Source organism: Erinaceus europaeus, chromosome 10, assembly GCF_950295315.1.
Source record: "Erinaceus europaeus chromosome 10, mEriEur2.1, whole genome shotgun sequence".
Lineage (NCBI taxonomy): Eukaryota > Metazoa > Chordata > Mammalia > Eulipotyphla > Erinaceidae > Erinaceus > Erinaceus europaeus.
Genome location: NC_080171.1, coordinates 9,978,588 through 9,995,148, shown reverse-complemented (window position 1 = coordinate 9,995,148; position 16,561 = coordinate 9,978,588). Strand labels below are relative to the sequence as shown.

Below are 16,561 nucleotides of genomic sequence, written 5' to 3'. Positions count from 1 at the left end.
CCCAGCGCCTTAAGCCACAGCTCAGGATGGGAGGCTGGACCCCAGGTGCTTGAGCTTGGTAACATGTGAAGTCTGCAGGATGTGTCACCACTCAGCCCCCTGTTTTGTTACTTTGCCCAGCAATCCCCCGGCCCCGCTTTCTTCCCTTTAACTCCATGATGAGACAAACTGTCCTGTGTCCGCACTGTCAGATAATATACTTGCTCACTCTCTACAGGAGGCCGCCAAGCACCTGAAATAGGGCTACGGTGCCTGAGAAACAGACTTTTCAATGTTACAACATTGAAATTCACTAAAAACTAAGTATTGGACAGGGCAGTGATTACACTACGATTCTTACTAGAAAGGGTCAAAGGACAAGTAGTGAAAGGTCATGAAAGGGCAGAATAAGTAAAACCAGGAAGATACCATAGAGCTTAATTACAGGGCATCCCATAGCCCCCAAACTACAAGATTGTTGAGGAGGAGGAGAGGTTGGTAAAGTCCCATTTGCACACTGTTAGTCACTTTTCTAAAAGGGAAAACTTGGATTCAAATAGCAGGAACTGAAGAAATCATGAAACAATTCACAAGAGAATAACCAGTCATTAGCAATAGACCAGACTGAGAGGTGGTGCAGAGGCTGTAGCTTTGGACTTAAAAATAGGAAGTCCTGAGTTCAATGGCAGGCATTGCAGGTGCTAGAGTGATGCTGTTTCTCTTTCATGTAAATAAATAAACCTTTTGGGAATCGGGCAGTAAAACAGTGGGTTAAGAGCAAGTGGCACAAAGCTCAAGGACTGGCATAAGGATCCCGGTTTGAACCCCCCCCCCTGGCTCCCCACTTGCAGGGGAGTCGCTTCACAGATGGTGAGGCAGGTCTGCAGGTGTCTGTCTTTCTCTCCCATTCTCTGTCTTCCCCTCCTCTCTCCATTTCTCTCTGTCCTATCCAACAACAATGACATCAATAATAACTACAACAATAAAACAAGGGCAACAAAAGGGAATAAATAAATAAATATTTTTTAAAAGTAGGGAGCCGGGCGGTAGCACAGCGGGTTAAGCACCCAAGGCGCAAAGCGCAGGGACCGGTGTAAGGATCCCAGTTCGAGTCCCCGGCTCCCCACCAGCAGGGGAGTCGCTTCACAGGCAGTGAAGCAGGTCTGCAGGTGTCTATCTTTCTCTCCCCCCTGTCTTCCCCTCCTCTCTCCATTTCTCTCTGTCCTATCCAACAACAATGACAGCAACAACAATAATAACTACAATAACAATAAAAGCAAGGGCAACAAAAAGGAAATAAATAAATGTTAAAAAAATCTAAAAAAAATTAAAAAATTAAAAAATAAAAATAAATCTTTTTCTTTTTTATTGCCACCAGGGTCTTTCCTGGGGTGTGGTGCCAGCACTATAAATCTACCACCCCTGGTGGCCATCCTCTCCCTTTTTATTTTCTATTTAATTTGATAGAACCGAGAACAAACTGAGAGGGGAGAGGAGGAAGAAAGCAAGAGAGAAAAAGCAGACAGACACCTGCGACTTGCTTCACTGCTCGTGCAGCGTCCCCCGTGCAGGTGGGAAGCAGGGTCTTCAACGCAGGTCCTTGTACATGGTAATGGTTGTACCCTTGCCCCGCCCAATACATAAATCTTTTAAAACATGGGGAAATAGTAATATATTATGAATATATTACATATATAAATAATAGATTATGTAATATATATATAATATATGAAAATAGGAAATAGGAATATATTATGAATATATGGCTGAGAAAAAATATAAAAGAACATAGTTTCAATTTCTTTTTTTAAAAATATTTCTTTATTTCCTTTTGTTGCCCTTGTTGTTTTATTGTTGTAGTTATTACTGATGTTGTCATCCTTGTTGGATAGGACAGAGAGAAATGGAGAGAGGAGGTGAAGACAGAAAGGAGGAGAGAAAGATAGACACCTGCAGACCTGCTTCACCGCCTGTGAGGAGACTCCCCTGCAGGTGGGGACCGGGGGTCTCGAACCGGGATCCTTACGTCGGTCCTTGTGCTTTGCGCCACGTGTGCTTAACCTGCTGTGCTGCCGCCCGGCTGCCAGTTTCAATTTCTTAACAAACATTTATCTACATTTGGCATTGTGAGCTTATGAGTGGATTTTATTTCACTCTATGGTATTTGATTAACTTTCAGAATCATCTACAGTAACACAACTTCACCTTTTATGTTACACAACGAGGCAAAATGATAGTACACAGCTATACTAAAACAGTGGACCAGTCTACAGTTGTATTGTTTGTAAGAGTCATTCGTATTTTCTCCTCAAAGCCTATAAGCACACACTTTGAATAGCTTACTTTATGGTTCATCGCTGCAGTGATAGGTATACTGGCAGAACAGCAAAGTCTGTGAGTTTTCTTGAAAAGCAGAAAAAAAAACAACAACTCTTTTGTTGGATGGATTAACCAAGATCTCTCACTGACTGGGAAATGGACTAACAGCTGCTTGGAGTTCTCTGGCTGTCTTCTGAGGCTGGATGCCTTATCTACTTTGTGAAAGTTATATTTTTGAGACCGCTAGGTGGCTCTGTGAGCCTGCAACCAAGTGAAGATACTCATACATGGCTTTATGGATTTATCATTTATTTTCAGGCAGATACTCAAGCCTTACGTGTAACTCAACGTATGTTGTAACCCATGTTAAGTGCTTGTAAAGCACCAGTATAATAACTATTCCACGTGTGACCGTTAAATCCGCAAATACTGAAGCAAATTCTTTGTTTACTGGACCTTTGCTTCAGGACCGTCCTTCGTTTGCAACTAAACTAAGAGAATTTCACAACTGAATTGAACTGTGATTCGATCAAATAAAAGATATGCTAAGCTTCTAACTTTATTTTTGGACATAACCATTCAATAAATATTTAATCTGGACAGTAAAATCCCAAGTTTTGTTTGGCTTTGAATTGAGGCTTTTAATACAAACCAAAACTCACACACAGGCACACACGCGCGCGCACACACACCAGTAGGTCTGCATACAGGTTGAATTCATCACCTCCTGAAATCATTCCTTCGAATGCTACTGAAAGATCCAGACTGAGCTGGGCATTTACAGAGTTATATATATATATAATACACATATATAAAATGATACCAAAAAATAAAAAAGCAAGCCCCACCTTTTTGTATAGATACAACATTTATTCAAAATGCCCAAGCTTCAAAAGTCATGTCAACTTGAGTTCAGAAAATAGATGTTTGTTTGTTTTTTAATGGCTTTCCATGCCCCTGTTCTTTTATGCTAATGCCCAGTTGGTATAACAATGAAGCATCTGGGGCCCGGTGGTGGTGCACCTGGTTAAATGCACGTATTATAGTGCACAAGGTCCCGGGTTCAAGCCCCTGACCCCCACCTGCATACGGGAAAACTTCACAAGTGGTAAAGCAGTGCTACAGCTGTCTCTCTGTCTCTCTCCTTCTCTATCTCCCCAGCCTTCTTGATTTCTGGCTGTTTCTATCCAACAAATAAGTAAAGATAAAAAAAAACAAACAATGAAGCATCTAAGAATTATACTCAGTGGTTTCTAAAAAAAAAAAAATTGAACCATGAGTCTCTAGAGAAAATACATCAAAGTGCGAGTCAGGTTCTCTGTGGACACCCAGGGGTGGCATTGCGATGTACTGTTATCTTGAGAGCAGCAAAATGCAGTTCAGAGGTTCCTCCAAACTGTACGTCTGAATTTTTATACAGTCAGCATTCAAGAAAACAAAGTCTATGTTATGACTATCCTTTTTCTACAATCCTTAGTAATAATAGTGTCACCGCCTCTTAAACCCTGAGTTAATGCTTGTCCTAAGTCAGCTGGGTAGCCGAGAAAGCCTATATAAAAAAATGTGGAAATTTCTGAACCTTCCATCCATGTCTATATCAATTGTATTTTAAATAGCCCTCTTTTCTCCTGAGATACTGAAAATACCAATACGGTTACAGGCTGGTGTGATCATTGTATCTTAAAAGACTCCAGCTAGAACTCTCCTGAAGTTTTCCTCTGTCCAGTTTTGACATGTGTAAGCTGTACTAGGTATTTCAAGATCTTTCATGTTGGCTTCTTCCATCAAAAGCCTATACAGACAACTGTATCCATTGCTGCTGTGACAAATTATCACAAAAAGAAAATTTGAAACACAACTCATCCTTTACTTATTTATGTCTGGAAGTCAGAAATTCCACTAATTTTCAGTCAGGGGGTGTCAACAGGGTTGAATTACTTCTGATGTCTGAGGAAACAATCTACTTCCTTATCTGTTTTTAGGTTTTAATGTCTGCCTGAAGGCCTTGGTTTAGGGGTCTGTCTTTTATGCTCAGAGTGTAACAACCCCATCTCTGTCCTTCATCTTCCTTCTGTCATGCTGGTACTTTCTCTGATTCTTTCTGTATTGTCTTTTTCTTTTTTTCAGTTTTTTTCTTTTTGTTGTTGTTTATTTTGTTTTTATCTCTTCTCCTGTCAGTGTCAAGCTGGGACTTCATGCTTGCAGGATTCTCCCACTCCTGATGGATGTCTTTTTCCCCCAGATAAGTGGTTAGAGGTAGAGGAAGGAGAGACACCATAACATTGCCCCCACTGTTTGCTTTTTGTTCTGTTTTTTAGGGGTGTGTGTGTGTGTGTGTGTATGCTTTATTTTTCTTAGATTTGATAAAACAGAAAGAAATGGAGAGGGGAGTGGAAGATACAAACAGAGAGCAAAAAGAGAGACCCTTGCTGCATTCTTTCACTGCTTGTGAAGCTTGCTCTCTACAGGTGGGGACCAAGGGTTTGAACTGGGGTCCTTGTGTGCTCAGCCAAAGTATAGCACTGCAGAGCCCCACTCCACTGTTAGCACAGATTCCCCTCTACTTGGTGCTTCTGTGTACAGCTTGGGGGCCTGAACCCAAGTCCTCAAGCATGAGGGAAATGTAAGCTCAACCAGATGAGTTATCTCCTAGCCCACTTCTGTATTGTTCTCATAAGACTCATAGGTCTTCGGGGAGTCGGGTAGTAGCGCAGTGGGTTAAGCGCAGGTGGCGCAAAATGCATGGACTGGCACAAGGCTCCCCACCAGTAGGGGAGTCGATTCACAAGTGGTGAAGCATGTCTGCAGGTGTCTATCTCTCTCTCCCCCTCTCTGTCTTCTCTTCCCCTCTCCATTTCTCTCTGTCCTATCCAACAATGAAGACATCAATAATAACTACAACAATAAAACAACAAGTGTTGGTCTGCTTCTAAGACCCCTTCTGTTTCATTGGTCTAATCCCCCCTGCATAACACTGTATTCTATTTACATAACCACTGTTAACTAAGCATTGTCCTGCCTGGGGCATTGGTTTAATCCCCACTGGTTCACAATGTCTATTTGTACCACCCCCTCTCCTTGTCACACCCTGATTTTCACCAGTCTCTTTTCGCTCCACCCTCTCTACCTCACATCCTGTTTACACCCTACTTGGCGAGTATATATATGGACAGGATTGTGCTTATAGTTTTAGTTTAGCTTAGCTTGGCTTAGATTGTGCTGCGTTCCACATGAATAAAGAGATACTGCGTATAGCTCAGCCATGAGTCCCTGGTCATCTGCCTCCCACCTGCGAAGCTAGCCCAGCAAACAAGGGCACCAAAAGGGAATAAACAAATAAATATTTAAAATGTTGAAATAAAAAAAAAAAGACTTGTAGGTCTTCCAGATACTCTTCCCTAACTCAGGATACAAATGTAATCACAGCTACAAAGTCCCTTGTGCCATAAAAGTTTTGCTGGCTGTGGAATGGTGGCAGAAAAAACCTTGGAAGCCACTGTTCAGCCTGTCATTTCAAAATAAGTCAGCTCCTTTCCATAGCCCCAAACTTCTTAGACCCCATATTATAACTTATACCTGCCTTTCATTTACCTGGACAGTGTATGGTAGAGAGCAAGAATTAGAATTATAGCATACAATATACACAGACATATAAAATGTTTATATAGAAGTACTCCAAAGTGCAAGCCAGAATATTTGAGTTCTTATTGTTGAGGGACAAGGTACCAGCCAGAAAATAGTAGTGGTGACAGGTGTGGCTTGGAAAGATGGAAGCAGGGCTTGGGGTTTAAAAGCTAGAATGTGGGAGTGTTCACTCTCCCCCTAGCCCTCTCTGCCCAGGGAACATCATGTAAGTGTTAACTTGGTCTTGATCTCTCTCTCTCTCTCTTTCTCTCTCCTGCCCTAACATGTGAATGTTCTCAATTTCCCCAAGTTTAAAGTATCTGAAAAATCATGCTCTCTCCTCCTCAATTCTTTGTTGAGATAATACATGACAGACTTTTTATTATCATTTTTATTATCTTTTAATTTATTTATTGGGTAGAAATAGCCAGAAATAGACAGTAAGGGGGGAGATAGAGAGGGAGAGAGACAGAGAGATACCTGCAGCCCTGCTTCACCACTCCTCAAGTTTTCTCCCTGCAGGTGGGGCGCGGGGGCTTGAGCCTGACCCTTGCATGTTGTATGTAACATGTGTGCTCAACCAGGTGCGATATCACCCAGCCTCTATGACCAACTTTTTAATGTTGGGGGAACAAAGGCCTGTTTTCTGCCTCCCACCCATAACATTATAAGTCTGTGTTTCCCCAAAACCTATTCTCTTTAAACTTACCTTTTACCTCTTCTCATTTGCAAAATAAAGGAAGCCTATTAGTCCTGATTACTTCAGATATTGTGAGCCACAGCCTGGGAGACAGAATGGTCATTCAAAACTTTCATGCCTGGGGCCCTGAAATCCCTGATTCAACACCCCGCCCCTTTCTCCACCACCATTATAAATCAGAGCTGAGCCCTAGTCTGGTAAAAAAGAAAAAAAAAAGTAATCTTGACATGATAAAGTATCTGTGAAGATAAAATGAAAAAAAAATGTTAAGACTTTTATAACCTTAAATCCAAGTCCACAACTAGTCTTCTTTGAAAAATGTATGAAGTATTGAAAGAATAGCTACGGGAATGTTGTTTTTTCCTCTATTGATGAACTGTCTCCATAACCATACTTATTTTTCTAAAAAATGGACACTACTATGTAGTTATAATTACTGTTAACATTTTAATGAATAAAATTTCATACTTTATATTTGACATACATTAAAATTTTTTCTATATCTTTGTGTCAATACATACATTGCTATTTTGAGTGGGGACTTAATATGGGTACTTATTTTTTTTTAATCAACCTATTTTTCTTTTAAATATTTTATTTATTTATTATTGGATAAAGAGAGAAAAATTGAGAGGGGTGAGGAAGAGACAGAGAGAGAAAGAGAGACATCTGCAGCCCTGCTTCACCACTCATGAGGTTTTCCCCTACAGCTGGAGACCAGGGGTTTGAACTTGGATCTCCTTGTTCTCTGCAATGTGTGCACTTAACCAGGTGCACTACCGCCTAGGCCCAGTATTTCATTGTAAAGATGCATCATAGATTCATTTCATTAAACTCCCATTATTGACTTTTTACTGTGAAATACATTTTTAACAATCAAACATGGAAGTAGATAATCCTGTTATCCTTTTTGCATCCTCGAACACTTCAAAAGCAGTGATGGATCCAGTCTGCTGTTGAATTCAAGACCTGTGTACTAAATTCAGAAAGAATTATGAATGTGGGAAATGGAATGGTACTTTAGAACCACAGCCTCATGAGAGCTTTACTATATAACTTTGTCTAGAGAATACACTCAAGACCAATGGGAAATGAGCATTTCTAAAAACACTTGGAAATTTTTTAATTGACATTTCTTTTTTTAAAGGTATTTATTTATTTATTTATTTATGAGAAAGATAGGAGGAGAGAGAAAGAACCAGACATCAGTCTGGCACATGTGCTGCCAGGGATCGAACTCAGGACCTCATGCTTGACAGTCCAAAGCCTTATCACTGTGCCACCTCCCAAACCACTTAACTGACATTTCTATGGTAAGATTTAAGGCTCTAGAAACTATTGAATGTCCCATAAAGATGCCACTGATAAAGAAGGCATCTGAAGCATTTCTTGTACTCCTGGCTAAGTGTGCAAACTCACCTCAACCTAATGATTATGTGCTTGTTTGTTTTGGGCTAAACTCAGCTACTTTATTTATTTACATTTTCCCAGTTATATATATATATATATATATTTTTTTATAGAAAGGAAATGATGAAGTAGAGAGAAAGTAAGATGAAGTATAAAGATAGGCTATATTTAATCATATTGTATTTTGATTAGTCACTGTTAATGAAGAATTAGATGAGAATAAGGATTTGATTAGTCAGATAATGAATACCACTTCTCAATTACTTACTTGACTAACTCTGTAAGTTTCTTTTAAAAATTTGTTTAACAGGACTGGGTGGTGGTGCACCTGGTTGAGAATGCTCACATTACAGTGCACAAGGACCTAGGTTCGAGGGCCCTGGTCCCCACCTGCAGGGGGAAAGCTTTGTGAGTGGTGAAGCAGAGCTGCAGGTGTCTGTCTCTCTCCCCTATCAACCCCTTCCCTTTCAATTTCTGTCTCTATCCAATAAATAAGTAAAGATATTTTTTAAAAAATTTGTTTAACTTTATTTTCTTTGATAGAACAAAGAGAAATTGAAAGGGTGTGGGAGGGAGAGAGAAACAGGAGAGACAACCAGCAGCACTGCTTCAGGACTCATGAAGATTTCTTTCCTCCCATACCTGGTCCTTGTACATGGTAATGCATGCACTCAACCAGGTGTGCCACCACCTGGTCCCCAACACTGTTTAGTTTCTGCGATTGGTAAAATACCTTCTTTTTACCGGTAAGTTACAGGCACTCAGAGACAGAGGCACGTGACCGAGAGTAATCAAGTGTGTAAGATTCAGAGGCTAACTACATTAATTAATGTCCTTTCCACTATATTGAGCTCTTTTAATCAGCTCGGTTATAATCCGGCTAATGATCTTCAAGAAGTGCAATCTGATGACACAACATCTATGGTGCTTTCTGTAACAACAGGGGAAAAACAAGGAGGAATTGCACACTGAAACTGATATTCAGACGACTGAGAGACTAAGTTCAGCTAACTGAATTTTTAACAATTAAATTATTTATTGGTTTATTACCAGAGCATTGCTCAACGCTGACTTCCGGTGTGCTGGGGATTGATCCTGGGGCCTTTAATGCCTCAGGCAAGAAAGTCTTTTAGCATAACCATTATGTTCTCTCCCCTCTCCCTGTCCAGTCAATGCAGTCTTAATGTAATAGCCAAAGAAAACCAAAACCAACTACTCTGTGTCAGGCACAAAGAAAAGTGGGTGAGTTTGACTAATAGTTCAGTGAGCGGTATCTGCTAGTGTTTTCTGTTCTTATTTAAAAAGAAAAATACACATGGTAAAAGTGAATTCCCAAATCAAAAATAAAAACCTTCAAATTGGCTTAGTCTCAGAAGAGGAGTTTGCAAAATATCACTGCTAAGAAAAATCTCATGTCACTTAACATTTAATTTGAAATCATTTATCTTATTTATTTGTTTAGTTATGTATGTATGTATTTATTTATTCTTCCAGGGTTATCTCTGGGGCTCGGTGCCTGCACTACAAATCTACTGCTCCTGGAGGCCATTATTTCCCATCTTTGTTGCCCTTGTTGTTAATATTGTTGTTGTGGTTGGATAGGACAGAAAGAAATCAAAAGAGGAGGGAAGACAGACGGAGAAAGACACCTGCAGACCTGCTTCACCGCTTGTGAAGCGGCCCCCCTGCAGGCGGGGGGGGGGGGGGAGAACTGGGCTGGAAGCTCAAACTAGAATCCTTTCGCTGTTCTTTGTGCCCTGCCTCTGTAATCATTTATCTTTAAGTCAGCAACAGTTACTTGCGAAATTGTAGAAAAGGCAAAACAAAACAAAACAAAACTTTTTTTTTTTTTTTTTACAGAGGAGTGGGAATAGTGCTTTGTATGGAGCAAGACAAAGAGGACCAACTTTAAGAATGAATGTCCTGGGGCCAGGCAGTGGTTGCACATAGTTAAGCTCACCACACAGTACATGGCACAAGAATCCAGGTTCAAGCCCTGGTCCTGCAGGGGGAAAACTTGACGAGTTGGGAAGCAGGACTGCAGGTGTCTCTCTGTCTCTCTCCCTCTCTACCCTGTCCCCATCCCTCTCAATTTTTCTGTCTCTCTCCAATAATAAATACTTTTTATAAAAATTTAAAAAAATGAGAGTAAACACCCTTAATTTGTCCCCTCATGGGGTCCCTATGCAGTAATGTCCTTGGTCTGTCCTATTACTCTACAAAGTTGTGCTGTGCTAAGCAAATTTAAGTAAGTAGGCTTTTATTACTGAACCTTGTGTTTTCAGAGAAAATGGACCATTTCAAATACTAATATTTTCATGGGAATAAACACGTTAATCAGTCAGCACATATAATATCATGGGATAGGCAGTGTATGGTTAGAAGCTTCAACAAGAGTTGAAAATACCAGTGTGGTCACTTTATAATGGAATGAATTTGTATCAAAGCTAATTGATAATTAATGCTACTCTATCAACTCTAGCTAGTGGGACCAGAACAGATATATCTTTAGAAGAAAACAAGTATCTGTTACTATTTCATCAGGTAAATTAAAAAATATATCTTTATTGGATAGAGAGCCAGAAATTGAGAGGAGGAAGGAAGTTAGAGAGGGAGAGAGACAGAGACACATGCAGGCCTGCTTCACCACTTGCAAAGCTTTCCCCCTGCAGGTGGAGCCTGGGGGCATGAACCTGGGTCCTTGTGCACTGTAGCATGTGCGCTTAACCAGGTGTGCCACCACCCAGCCCCTCATTAGGCACATTTTAAGGAGTTAATTTAGGAGTGAAAACTTTGAGAAATCCATGCAAGAAAAAGTACCACGGGGAGAAAACTGTAGGAAACCGTAACTAACTATAAGAAATGGAAACTAACTATAAGAAATGGAAACTAACAAAGGAAACTAACTATAAGAAATGTTCTTTAAAGGTCAAAGAAATAAAACTTAGAACTAAGAAATGATCACTAATCAAATGTCGAGGTTCTAGAGGAAGTTCGAATGTGGTGATAAAGCCTGAATTGTTTTGGATTGAGCTGTGATTTGACTCTAGACTATATGTAATTCATATTCAACTTTTATTATGTGGTGAAATACACATATGGTCTCTAAAGGCAGGTAGTTTAATCATTGTGTGTGTGTGTGTGTGTGTGTGTATGTGTGTTAGTCACTTCAATGGTATCTCTTTCCAGTCAAGAGCTGTGGCAGGACATGACCAAAATTATTATTTATTTATTTTTATTATTTATTTGCCTCTAGGATTAATTGCTGGGGCTCAGTGCCAGCACTATGAACCTATTCCTCCTCCTAGTGGCCATTTCCCCTACCCCCCCCCCATTTCTATTTTATTTGATAGGACAGAGAGAAATTGACAGGAGTGAAGGAGATAGAGTAGGAGAATGAAAGATAGACACCTGTAGATCCATTTCATGGCTCCTAAAGCTTCTCTTCTGTAGGTGGGGAGTGGGGGCACAAACCCGGTGCTTGTCGCATGGTGTTGTGTGCGATCAGTCAGATGGCCACTGCTCTGCCCTCTGCCTATTACTTATTAATGGTTCATATGAAAGGGAAATCAGTAGCCCCAAAGAAAGGGAATGAAAGTAATGTTTTCCCTTACTCTAAAAGCATTTTGGGGGCTGAGCAGTGGTGCACCTGGTTGATCGCACATGCTATAATGCTCAAGGACCTGGGTTCGAGCCCCCAGTCCCCACCTACAGGGAACAAGCTTCATAAGTGGTGAAGCAGGGTTGCAGGTGTCTCTCTCTCTCTCTCTCTCTCTCTCTCTCTCTCCATCTCTATCACTCCCACCCTCTGGATTTCTGGCTATCTCTATTCAATAAGTAAAGATTAAAAAAAAAAACCTTAAAAATAAAGAATTGTGAAAAAAAATAAAAGCAAAGTCTCATTTTACTTTGTCGTACAGGTAAATCTATTTTCTTCCTGGGTCTTTTAGTGAGCCCATAGCACAGTCAACAAGTAACATTATCATGAGGCAGTACACTTCAGTAAAAGCAATGACTAAATTAAGTCCATTTTACTTAGTATCCCATATGTGTTTACAATAATTTCTATTCAGAAAGTTTTAGAAATCAATGCTTTAGAGAAAAGGTCCAGTTTTCAGTATAAGCCAGGGAAAGATCAGTTATTATTTTTTGATAAAAGAAGACTATGGTCATGTGCTCAAATTACACAGTGACTTGACTTTGAGATATACATTAAGATAGACCATTAGAGGATGACATTTAAAAGGTTGCCTTACAGTAAGACAAGTTTGAATGTTTGGATTTAGCATACAACAAGAAACGAAAGAAAACATCTTCAGTTGGGCAAACTAGGGCTGAATTAATATAATCATTTCTCTCTTTTAAGATTTGTCCCATGAAAGTCACAGTAACAGCAGGATGTAAAATACCTTTCTGAGTGAAACCACAGAGATAAATGTGGTTGTCGGAGTATTTATTTTACCATTAGCTTGTAACAGTTAATTCTTGGAGGGCTGTGTTTCCCCAGGGATCCTAAAACTTTGAAGTCTAGGGATTCTAGATGCTGCTTCATGGTTTCTACATCACGCTCCCCTTGTTCTTCTTCTAGCGTTTGCCCTTCTTCCGTAGCCAGTTAACAGCATCAGGTTGAGCCTGATGTCAAGTTTCGAGACCTCCTTTGAATCTGGAGAGGTGGCAGTCGTTGACTATGTGGGTCATAGTCTGTCTGGAGCCGCAGGGGCAGTTCGGGTTGTCTCTGGCTCCCCAGCGATGGAACATAGCGGCGCACCGGCCATGGCCTGTTCGATAGCGATTGAGGAGGGCCCGATCATAACGTGCTAGGTCAAAGCCGGGTTGACGCTTGCAGGGGTCTGTGATGAGGTGTTTGTTCTTTACCTCAGCTGACTGCCAACTCTGTTTCCAAGAGTCTGGAACAGAGAAGTTCAGTGTAGGCGTAGGGGACCAGATTGGGTGACGAGACGTCAAGCGTTGGACAGGGTAGGCGAAGATATCCGCGTATATTGGCAGGTCCGGTCGAGGGTAGACGTGGGAAATGAACTTAGATGATGCCGCATCCCGACGAATATCTGGCAGGGCGATGTTGCTAAGAACTGGCAGCCATGGAACCGGGGTGGAACGGATGGTTCCAGAAATTATCCTCATGGAGGAATATAATTTGGAATCGACCAAGTGGACATGGGGGCTATGGAACCATACTGTAATAGTCTGGATTGCACAAATCCATCCTGGGACACAATTTACCTTTTAACTAAGGCACACTAGTATTGTCTGTTTGTTTTGTTTGGGGGGTGGGGAGTGAGGTGGGAGGGATGATTCTTGTTATTTAAGATTTTTTGCCAATCTGCAAATGGAAGAGTCCAGAGACTGTGAACACTATTGGCAACTTACGAAGTATTAGCTAATAAAGAAGCAACGATGAGAGGAGCCAGCGATGCTGACTCCTGCATTGTTAAATCTGATTCTGCATACATATTCATAATGACGCACCCTATGGATGCAACTTCATGTTTATGACACTGTGGCCATTGGCAGCACTGTGCACCTGTGTTTTCCATGCCTTCCCATCTGCTGCCTATAATCACTCAGATTCAGGTGACAGAAATATTTGAGATAAAAGTTAATTAGCCCACACCCTGCAGATGAAATCTCTACAGTTCAACATTAAAGCGGACTCTTCCAAGCAACTCCCCAAAGTATCTTGTGCTGGCCTTTCCTAAAATGAAAAATGTAAGATTCATTTTTTTTTCTAGAAAAAGAAATCTTTAATTCTCCCTTGATATTTTATGTATAAGTTTTAGCCAATATTTCATTAGCATTTGCCCTTACTCATTTTAGTTTTTATCTCTGCAAAAAGATCAAAAGTGGAAGAAGAAGAGAGGTTGGAAATATTTTCTAGCTAAGGGGATAGGATGAAAATGAAGTGCAGAAATCCTCCAGGATTTTTTTAACTAGTGCACTGACCAGTACTGATTAAGTCACAAAACTTTCCTTAGTCCTAGAACCTTTAAAGTGGTATCAGTATCAATGGCCTATTTAAAAAGCAAACAAACAAACAAAAACTTCAGTGCAAGGCTTACTGAAGCTTCATATTGTAATAAAAATAATGCAAAATAAAATCTGTATTACTAAAAGAAACTAGTCCTCTCTTTACATAAATCTGGCAATATGGCATCATTATTATTAACAGTTAAAATTGATACTGCATTCATTTTGTTTTTAACTCACAGCAAGCTAAACCATCCCCTTTATTTCTAAATCACCTCAACAGAAGTGAGCTGACCATCACAACTGCATACAGTCTCGCACACCACACAGAAAGAAGGTAGGGGCAATAGACAATCCCAAATGAATCACCCTCTCCGTCCATTTTGATGCTACCAGATATTAGTCCTAATACATCCCAACATCCAGCACTAGATAGTCTCTCAACCCACCGTTTCTGTGCTAGTTGCAGACTTCCTTATTACTCAGTGGCATCCAGAGGGTTTTTTGCTCGTTTGTTTCACCATCACGGAAGCTACACCACTCCAGACAGACTTTTTTAGGCAGAAAGAGAGAGAAGGAAAAACACCACAGCAGGAGCGCTTCCTCCCCCACCCCCAGGAGCAGTGGGGGCAGGGCTTGAACCTGGGTTGCGTACATACCATTGCCTAAGGCTCAGACCTCAACAAGAGCACAGGCTGCTTTTCTGTTTTCACATGTTCTCAGCCTTAACTGAGAACGTAACTATGGGACTTCAAGAGTCAGAACCCACTCAAGGATCCTCCAGATGTCAGTCTCTCAGCTAGTCTGCAGAAGAGCTGTTCTCCACAATCCTGAACTTTGACTTTATGAGGACACCCACTAGTTTTCCTCTAGCTGACCAAAACATGAAGACCTTTTCTTTTATTCTCCCTCCCTCCCTTTCTTCCCTCTAACACAAGTAAAAGATGGTATTTTACTTCTCCTGAGGTTCCTCCATCTACCAGTTAGGAATATGGTCCGCTCCTTAAATAATGACAAAATTGCCACCACCTTCCCCGTAACCTCCTCCCATACACACACATACACCCGGGCCAGAGAGCCCCAGACTCCTCTCACCTGACTCTCCCGGGGAAACTCTGAGCGCACGATGCTGATGGCTGGGATGTGCAGGACCGAGCTGACCAAGTCCAGCTCCATCATCTCGCCCTGGCTCTGGGGGAAGGCGAGCAAGGCGGACACCCCCTGCACCACCACGGTGTGACACACACTCTGCAGGAAGGAGAAAGGGTCACTGCTCCACTGGGCGCTCGGCGAGAAGGGCAGGAGGGGCAGGTCGCCCAGGCCCGCCTCGATGGCCATCACGACTTCCAAAGACAGGTTGTAGGGCAGCAGTCCTTCCACGCGGTTCAGGTTGTCCACGGCGAGGAGCAGGGCGTCCCTGGGCCACAGGGTCTCGGACCCGGGGCCCTGCCCCGACTTCCGAGAGCCCGGCGCCCCCCTGCCAGGGAGGGCGCTCCCCAGCCACCGGGCGCCCGGAGAGGGCGCAGGGGGTCGCCAGGTGCCAGGGGCGGGCTCATCGCGCTGGGCTCCGGCCGGGTGGGTGTCCGGAGCGCCGGGGGGCGCCGGGGTCCAGGGCTGCAGGTGCACCGCGCCCACCCTCACCGCGTGGCCGATGCGCTTCAGGATCTGGCAGGGCTGCGGGTGCGAGGAGGAGACGGGCACCCCGGCCAGCACCAACGCGCAGGGCGGCGGCAGCAGCAGACAGACCCTGCTCAGCAGCCACCACAAACTCAGTCTCCTCATTACTGAGACCCGCAGGGAGAAAGCGCGCCCCCTCCCGCGCCGGGCTTGCACCCCTGCAACCGCTGCGTGTGATCCCCGCCCCCAGGTCCCGCGCGCGGCTCACTGCACGCGGCCGAGCGGCCCCGGGAGCCGGAGCTGCGTCCGGGCGGGAGCCTGGCGCGCCCCCCCGCGTCCCGCGCGGCACATCCTCTGCCCGCCCGCCGGCTCCCCGCGCCCAGCCGGGCAGGCGGGAGGTCCTCGCCGGTCACCCGCGTCCGGGGCACCTGCTCCCCGCACGCCCCATCTGCAGCGCGGCACCGGGTCCCGCGGGGAGGCTGGGCTGGGCGAGCCGGGCTCCTGGCGTGCGGGGGCTGCGGGGTCCCGGGAGCAGAGGGGGCCAGAGGCGGCCGCGCACTCTCTCTCTCTCCTCTCTCTCTCTCTCTCTCTCTCTCTCTCTCTCTCTCTCTCTCTCTCGGAGTCTTTTCCTTTTTGCCTTTTTCCCCCTTTTCTCCTCCACTTATGTCCTCGGATCCGTGGCGGAGATGCTGATGCGCGGGGTGCAGGAAAGAAGCTCCAAAGCTCCGGGTTGGTGGCGGTGGCTGTTTTGTTTCCACCGCGGCCGCCCGGCGTCTCGCCCCCTCGCTCCTCGCTCTCGGCTCCCGCTCCTGCGCCCCGCTCCTCCCCGGCCCGGGCGGTTCTGCTCCAGCGCGCCTGGCTCCCGGCTCCGCCGGCGCCTCCCTGTTCCGAGTCCTGGCACCGGACTGTCGCTGGGCTGCGCCAGAC

At 43.5% G+C, this 16,561-nt stretch overlaps 1 protein-coding gene across 4 annotated transcripts in view; it reads right to left on the bottom strand.

Annotated features, from left to right (window-relative positions):
- Nucleotides 1-15,920, bottom strand: part of GRIN3A (glutamate ionotropic receptor NMDA type subunit 3A) — a 256,842-nt gene extending 240,922 nt beyond the window's left edge. For all 4 annotated transcript variants that reach the window (XM_060199075.1, XM_007526769.3, XM_016189866.2 and 1 more), the window contains exon 1: nt 15,113-15,920. In XM_060199075.1, coding sequence (XP_060055058.1) covers nt 15,113-15,799 — 687 coding nt within the window. In that variant the 5' untranslated portion in view covers nt 15,800-15,920. The remainder of the gene's footprint in view (nt 1-15,112) is intronic.
- Nucleotides 15,921-16,561: the final 641 nt, after the last annotated feature.